This window comes from Mastomys coucha, unplaced genomic scaffold, assembly GCF_008632895.1.
Source record: "Mastomys coucha isolate ucsf_1 unplaced genomic scaffold, UCSF_Mcou_1 pScaffold3, whole genome shotgun sequence".
NCBI classification, from domain to species: domain Eukaryota; kingdom Metazoa; phylum Chordata; class Mammalia; order Rodentia; family Muridae; genus Mastomys; species Mastomys coucha.
This window is the reverse complement of record NW_022196909.1, coordinates 71,884,880-71,893,048: the sequence shown is the minus strand read 5'-3', so window position 1 is coordinate 71,893,048 and position 8,169 is coordinate 71,884,880. Positions and strand designations below refer to the sequence as shown.

The 8,169-nt window shown below is 50.3% G+C and overlaps 1 protein-coding gene across 6 annotated transcripts in view; it reads left to right on the top strand.

The window, feature by feature from the left end:
- Acsbg2 (acyl-CoA synthetase bubblegum family member 2) overlaps positions 1–7,953 on the top strand; it is a 36,421-nt gene extending 28,468 nt beyond the window's left edge. For 5 of the 6 annotated variants that reach the window (XM_031348189.1, XM_031348188.1, XM_031348187.1 and 2 more), the window contains 7 exons: positions 1,757–1,938; positions 2,026–2,259; positions 3,182–3,399; positions 4,266–4,405; positions 4,598–4,844; positions 5,525–5,634; positions 7,673–7,953. In XM_031348189.1, coding sequence (XP_031204049.1) covers positions 1,757–1,938; positions 2,026–2,259; positions 3,182–3,399; positions 4,266–4,405; positions 4,598–4,844; positions 5,525–5,601 — 1,098 coding nt within the window. In that variant the 3' untranslated portion in view covers positions 5,602–5,634; positions 7,673–7,953. Of the gene's footprint in view, positions 1–1,756; positions 1,939–2,025; positions 2,260–3,181; positions 3,400–4,265; positions 4,406–4,597; positions 4,845–5,524; positions 5,678–7,672 lie in introns of all 6 variants that reach the window. The other variant, XR_004112447.1, reaches the window with a different exon arrangement.
- The last annotated feature ends 216 nt before the right edge of the window (positions 7,954–8,169 follow it).

Here is an 8,169-nt window from a genome sequence, read left to right as displayed (position 1 = left end):
GCCAACCTCACTCATGTCTCCTAGGTGTGAAGTGGTACATATGTCACCATCCTCACCCGTGTCCCCTGGGTGTGAAGTGGCACATATGTCACCATCCTCACCCGTGTTCCCTGGGTGTGAAGTGGCACATATGTCACCCGTGTCCCCTGGGTGTGAAGTAGCACATATGTCACCATCCTCACCCGTGTCCCCTGGGTGTGAAGTGGCACATATGTCACCATCCTCACCTGTGTCCCCTGGTTGTGAAGTGGCATGTCACCATCCTCATTGACATTTACCTTGTTATTAACGATAACACTGGACTTCTCATGTGTTCATTGACCCCTTGGATTTAATTTCTTTTCATTCTTTTTTGTTGTTGTTGTTTTTGTTTCTTTTTCTTTATTCTTTTTTCATACCATACATCCTGACTACAGCCTCCCTCTGCATCTTGTTATGCCAAGTTTAGCTTATGTTACTGACAGGACTGTTCTTTTTCAAAAAGAAATGAAGGAGCACTTAGATTTCATTTCTGTTCAAATCTTTTGCATTTAAATTTTTCTTTGTATATCTAATTATGTGTTTGGTTTTTTTTTTTTTGGTTTGTTTTTGTTTTTGTTTTTGTTTTGTTTTTTGTTTTTTGTTTTTTGTTTTTTTGAGACAGGGTTTCTCTGTGTAGCCCTGGCTGTCCTGGAACTCACTCTGTAGACCAGGCTGGTCTCAAACTCACAGAGATCCACCTGCCTCAGCCTCCCAAGTGCTGGGTTTAAAGGCATGTGCCACCACTGTCAAGCTTTTATTTTCCTTTTTTTTTATTTTAATTTTTGTTAGTTTTTTCTTTTTTAAATTTTTAAATTTTTTATGTTGATTTTTTTTGTTTTGTTTTTTGTTTTTTGTTTTTTGTTTTCAAGACAGGGTTTCTCTGTGTAGCCCTGGCTGTCCTGGAACTCACTCTGTAGACCAGGCTGGCCTTGAACTCAGAAATCTGCCTGCCTCCACCTCCCAAGTGCTGGGATTAAAGGCGTGCGCCACCACCTCCTGGCCTATGTTGATTTTTAAGAGTTCTTTACATACTGAGGCAATGAATTGTTAGCAGACACCTTGACTTGCAAATGTCTTCTCCCAGGCCTTTGCTGTCTTCTGGGTTCTGTGTTTTGGTTTTCCCTTCACAGTCTTCTGAAGCGTGGGGAAGCCCAGCTTTGATGAGGTTCAGGTGACTGATTTCCCACTACGCTCCACTATGGCAAAGCTTTTCTCCTGTTTTCTTTTAGCCACTCGTTTCTTTCAGTTTTTCATTTATAGTTGATTTTCATGTTGAATGAGAAGTAGGATTGTAGGCCAATCGTGACTTTGCTTTTGTACATTAACATCCTCCCCCAGCTGCAGTGAACTACTTAGACATGTGCTAAAAGTCAGATGATCATAAATGTAAAACGTGTGTAGATTCCCTGTTATGTGTATCAGTTTTTATGTTTCTGTACATATACACACATGCACATACACATGCATACAAGCAGACATGCATGCACACACATATGTACACATGTGCATACATACAAGCATACTTGCACACACATGCACACATGCAAACATGCATATATGGGGGTGGGGTGGATGAATCTGAGTCTGACAGGCTGCTTTGAAGCCAGGGGGTCATTCCCCAGGCCTTGTGCAAAGGCTGCACTAGAGGGAAGGGAGAGGGACACGTGAGGGACATGTGAGGGATGCGCATGGCTCGTAAAAGTGCTGCAGTGTTCACCTGCTCCATCCCACACAGGGCACCTTGGTGTACACACTCCAAGAAGTGAAGCCTACTATTTTCATGGGGGTGCCACGTATCTGGGAGAAGATGCAAGACACTATCAAGGAGAATGTGGCCAAGTCCTCCAACCTGAGAAAGAAGGCTTTTGCATGGGCGAAGATGCTTGGCTTGAAGGTCAACACCAAGCGGATGCTCGGGTAGGCAGTGTCTTGTACTGGGTGTGAGGGAGCATGGAGGAGCCTCTGCTGTCTGAAGCTGGATCTCCTTGTTGATGCCATTCCCAGGAAGCGAGACATCCCCATGAATTACCGCATGGCAAAAGCCCTTGTGTTCTCGAAGGTCAGAAGCTCCCTGGGCTTGGACAACTGCCACGCCTTCTTCAGCGGGGCTTCGCCCCTCTCTCAGGATGTCTCGGAGTTCTTTCTCAGCCTGGACATCCCCATTGGTGAGATCTACGGGATGAGTGAATGCTCTGGACCCCACTCAGTCTCCAACAAGAATGTCTACAGAGTTTTGAGGTACCAGGCTCCTGCAGCCCTCAGAGGGCATGAAGGGGAGGGTGACCAATGGTTGGAATACATCCTGAGCCTGGGCATCACGAGGGCCCCATTCTCCAGCCCCCCTAGCCCAGGCCTTCTGGCTTGTCACATGACCTTCAGGGGAAGGGCACTTGTAGAACTATCTATCATGTTGTATGACTTTTCCTGGGAACACTTGAACAAATGTCTGTTTACCCTAAATAAGGCACCAAAAGTACCAAAGAAATGCTCCCTCTCAGTGCAGCTTAACATGCTTATTGGGGTGATTGTAGGTCAGGGGTCACAGGTCAGGGGTCAATGTCAGGAGTGGGCATGACTCAAAGGCAGAATATCACCTACAAATCCACTACAGCCTGGACCACACCTCACAAAAGTCATGTACAAAGTTCCTGCACATTAAGAAAAAGCTCCTAGAGTCTTCCCCAGAACTATAACTGCTCATGGAACCTGGAGCTGGGCTCGGGGGCCTTGTACATTTCAGGAACTTTTCAAGACTTATGACTTAAGACTTCCTGAGTTTTAAGAAGCCACCTCCAGGAGGCTGTGTTCCAGGAAGAGGAAGATAATGCTCTCTAACACACAGTGTCCTTCCTAGTGCGTGTGCTGTTTTATGCCACTGTCCTGGCTGTCGTGTGGCTATTGCCTGTGATGTTCTCACAAGGGAAGTGGCTCACTGCTGTAAGGTCCTCAGGAGGCTCATTTTCTCCACATCAATGAAGGCAGAAATCTGCAGGGCTTCCAGACACACAGAATGTTGAGAGTCTGAATGCTGGATCAGACTGAAATCCACTGGGTCTCAGAGGGGCGTGTGTTTAACTGGGACAGCCAAATCAGGATCCTGGGGTAGGCACAGCCCAGCAGTCTCTGACCGCCCTCCTTCCCCATGTCATGTCCCCGGCAGCTGTGGCAAGGTCCTGAATGGCTGCAAGAACATGTTGTACAAGCAGAACAAAGACGGCGTGGGTGAGGTGTGCATGTGGGGCCGGCATGTCTTTATGGGCTACCTGAACAAGGAGGATGCCACGTTGGAGGCACTGGATGAAGATGGCTGGCTGCACTCTGGGGACATTGGCCGCCTGGACAGCCATGATTTCCTTTATATCACTGGCCGCATCAAAGGTGCCAGGCTCATTTGGGGCAAAGGGTACTGCATGTGCCAGGGGAGCTGGCAGGGAATGTCAGGATGCTAGGCACTAGGGGCACTGGAGAGAAGCATTCCCCATTCCCCAGGGCCCTTCCAGGGATCCTACAGCAGTGGTCTTGGGGATAGACCTGTGCCCTGGAGTGAGACTGCAGTCTGTCTGTCAGCTTTGCCAAGCATTGGCGAGGCTGGAAGGGCTGGGTGAGGCCAGGAAGTGTCAGGGAAGCTTCAGAGAGAGCATGAGGGCCTCTGTCACCTCAGCACTTGGGAGGACTGTGGACTGCACATTTCAGTGTCTCTGTCAGAACAAAGAACCCAGCAAAGATGTTATCCTTTGGTGTGCTCTCTGTCACCATGATGACAGAAAGCAGCCTGGGCAGGAGAGGGTTTATTTTGCTCACAGCTCAGGCCACAGTCTATCACCAAAAAACCCCCAAAAAACAAAAAACAAAACAAAACAAACAAGGCAGGAACCTGGAGGCCATGGAAGGTGCTGCTACTGGCTTGCTTCCCATGGCATGGCTTGCTCAGGCTGCTGCTTATAGACCACCAGCTCAGGGGTGGCTCTACCCACAATGGGCTGGGCCCTCCCCCATTGATCATTAATTTAGAAAATGCCATTCAGGTTTGTCCCCAGGCCAATCTGTTGGAGACATTTTTCTCATTGTCCCAGGAGACCCTGGCTGACAAGCTCACAAAGGCTAAGCAGACAGATGGTGCCTATGTGGGGCCCTGAGGACTCAGGTGTTAGTGAGGGTTTGGGGTGCCAGAAGGGATGCTATTGCAACCTCTGGCCTGGTCCCAAGTGAGTGGGGACCTGTACCAAGCTAGGCTTTCACTGCAGAAATCCTGATAACTGCTGGTGGTGAGAATGTATACCCCATCCCTATTGAGACCCTGGTGAAGGAGAAAATCCCCATTATCAGCCATGCCATGCTGGTGGGTGACAAAGCCAATTTCCTGAGCATGCTGCTGACACTGAAGGTAATGACCCTCATCTGTGATCACACTGCCCACACCAGCTCCAGGGTCGGGTGGTGGGGGTGGGGGTGGGAGGGTAGGGGGCTGAAGGTGGCTGAACCCAGGCTCTACTTTCTTCTTCAGCACCCTGGGTTGGGGGTCAGGGATGATGGAGGGTGGGTGGGGAAGCATGGTGACAGGTTGTCCTGGGGGCAGTGTGAAACAGACCAGATGAGCGGAGAGCCCTTGGACAGGCTGAGCAAGGAGGCCATCAGCTTCTGCCAGTCGCTGGGTAGCCAGGCAGCCACAGTGTCGGACATTTTGAAGATTCGAGACCCAATGGTTTACACGGCCATCCAGTATGGCATAGACATCGTGAATCAGCAAGCAATCTCTGACTCGCATAGTATTCGAAAGTGGATCATCTTGGAGAAAGACTTTTCCATCCAGGGTGGGGAGCTGGGTGAGTCACTTGGCTTGGGCCTGAGGCACCTGAGGTCTGAGCCTTACCCTTCTCTGGGGTTAGGTCTATGAGACCAGCTAGGACACAAGACACTTCACCCCCACCAACTGCATCTAGCTCCCTACTGGCCAGCCTCCACATGCAGGCCACCCAGTCTGCCACATGCAGCCTCTTCACCAGGCCAGCCTCCACATGCAGGCCACCAGGGCAGACAGCCTATGCTCTGGAGGTAGCAAACCCCACCCCCTGTGGGGCTAGAGGGGTATATCAGTGGTTGGAGCACTGCTTGCCCTTATTAAGGACCCGAAATCAGATCCCAACAACCAAGCTGGGCAGCTCACAGTCATCTGTAACCTGCACCCCAGGGGGTTAGACCCCCTCTTCTGGCCTCTGCACAATGTGCACATGCAGCACACGTGAGTGCACACTCATATACCCCACACATAGATACATGAGTTACATAAATAAATCTTGGAAAAAGACTTCATTATATCCAGAAACCTCATTATGACCAGTCTATGTGGACATCCCATAATTCCCCACTCACTGACAGCAGGAGCAGTAGCACACCCCTTTAGTTACCTGGGTCAGTCCCAGATCTGTCTCCTGGTTGTCCATACTAAGTGGAATTTTTTTCTCACTTCCACAACCTGACTACTCTCTCCTCTCTCTCTGCACAGGACCAACATCAAAACTTAAGAGAGCTATGATAACCCAGAAATACAAAGCACAGATCGACAGCATGTACTCGTCATAGTGGCTGTGACAGGAGCTTCCTCCTGTCCTCATGGTGAGACCCAGTGGCCTGGTTCTGCTGGGCTACATAGTCACAGGTGACCTTAAGATACAGTATTCCTGGCTAGGACCAGCATTTTTCATGGATTCCCACTTCTTTATTTTATCTTCTTATAATGTGTATATGTCTGCCTAGGTGTATGTGGGCAGAGCCAAGGGCAGTCTTGGGTGCTGTCCCTACCCTGCCAAGTCCAGCAGCCTAGCTGGCCCACAACCTTCCAGGGATCTCTGCTCTCTACTTCCATGCCCTAGAAGAAGCAAGCTGTGCCTGCTGGCTCTGGCCTCACATGGGTTTTGAGGATTTGAACTTTGATCCTTGCACCCTCGTGGCAAGCACTTTGCCCTGATCCATCTTCTTATGTCCCCACATTTCATGTCTTTTGTTCTGAGAAGGCCTGGACTCTAGAAATTCTGTGTGAGAGTTCTTCAGGTGACTGACTCACTTCACCTACTGTCCACACACTTTTCCCTCCCTCAGGGTGTGTGTGCATGCACTGCACCCACAGTCACCCTCATGGCCACCTGTCATCCTGCCATGTGAAGCTGGTGTCTCCAGCCAGCCCACCTGTGTGGTCTGAGGAACAGCCCTCCGAGAAGTCTGGATCCCGCAGCTGGCCACCAGCCCAGCTCCAGCCCCATGCATGGACAGGGCTAGCTAACTCCTTGGGTCTCAGGAGGTCATCTACTCCCTGGTATCCTGTTGTGTGTTCATGGTGCATGCATGAGAATGTGCACACACGTATCTTTTTTTTTTCTAAAGATTTATTTATTTTATGTATATGAATATATACTGTAGCTGTACAGATGGTTGTGAGCCTTCATCTGGTTATTAGGAATTGAATTTAGAACCTCTGCTCACTCTGGTCTACCCCACTTGCTCCTGTCAGCCCTACTCACTCAGACCTTGCTCGCTCCAACCCAAAGATTTATTTATTATTATAAATAAGTACACTGTAACTGTCTTCAGACGTACCAGAAGAGGACGTCAGACCTCATTACGAGTGGTTGTGAGCCACCATGTGGTAAGAGCAGGCAGTGCTCTTACCCGCTGAACCATCTAACCAGTCCCCCAACACATGTGTCTTGAGACAGTCTCTCACTGGCCTGGAGTTTGCCCCAGAGAGTCCCTGTGCTTGGTGAGGTACAAGTGTGTGCTGCAGTAGCTAGCTCCCCTCCTTAGCCGCCCTCTCCTGCCTCCTCCCCTTTTTCCTCTTCCACAGGTGCTGGGATATGCATTCAGGCCTTCATGCTTGTTCAGCCAGCACTTTTCTAACCTAGTTGCCTCATCTCCCCAGCTCTTCTTCTAATGAGGACACCATGAGACTGAATGAGGGTTCACCCCGTGGCCCCCATTTTAGTGCCTGTAACAGCCCCAATTTTCAAATAAGATCAGTGTGAGGCACCAGGCTCAGGGCTGCCGGATCGGCTCCCAGCACGTCTTACCCAGTCCCTGGCAGCTCATGGCACAGCACTCAGCTTGCCCACCACCTGCAATGGTACCAGCTTCCCGTGCAGTTCAGAGAAAAGCCTCAAGCTGTTGTTGGGGTAGGCATGTCCCCCCCCCCAGAGAGCCAGGGATGAACCTTTTTACTTTCAGAGGTTCGGCCTCAAAGTTTAAAATTATGAGAGATGTCAAAATAGGTAAAAGTGAAGGGGTGGGGGGGAACGCGCAGGCCAGAGACACCATGTGACCTGCTCTGTCTCTGAGGCTGCATTTGAAGCTGGGTGGTGGCCTCCAGCACTGGTCAAAGGCAGGCACAGCCACTCCCAGCTTTTCACGTGGGTTCTGGAGATGTAGACTGAGGTCCTCGTGCTTGTGAGGCAAGCATGCACTCACTGAGCCATCTCCCCGGCCAACACTGGAAGATTTTAACTACATGGTTCTTATGGCTGTTCTTGCACGGTGTCCCTGTAAGTCTCACAGTTGGTAGATGTGGAGGTGGGGACCATTTACAAGTGACCTACTCCCTCCAGGGCACTCACTGTGTGGAACCTCAGGAACTCCACAGACTAACCCAGTGTCTCCTCTCCAGCCTCATCTCAACGAGGAACATCCTTCCCACCAGGAAGCCCCTTCCTGAACAGAAGAAGCCACACCCCTGCTGCTCTGTGGTCCTACCGTAAGCTTCCAAAGCAGGCGGCTGTGATGGAGACAACCCCACACAGGACAAGCCTTCCAGGCGTGAGTGGAGCAGCCACAACAGGCTCTTCCTCTCCTAGGACTTTGTGTTAGAAAAGAGGTGTGAAGACCCAGAGCCTAGAACACCTTCCTGGGAGCAGCACGGAACCCTCAAATAAGTAGTCAGGAGCCTCACTGCCTTGAGTCTTCATTCTCGGCTAGGCGCAAATGCCATCTGGGCTTTTGTAGTGGGGACAGTGAAGTGCTGGCCAGACACGTGGACTCACCCTCCTGTCAGATGCTCTGGCTCTTTGCGTGGTGTTTCCTGTGTGTAGTTTTCCACCAGCGGACCCTACACGATAGTGGATTGTCTTGGACCAGAGACAAACGGGACCTGTGAACAATAAGCAG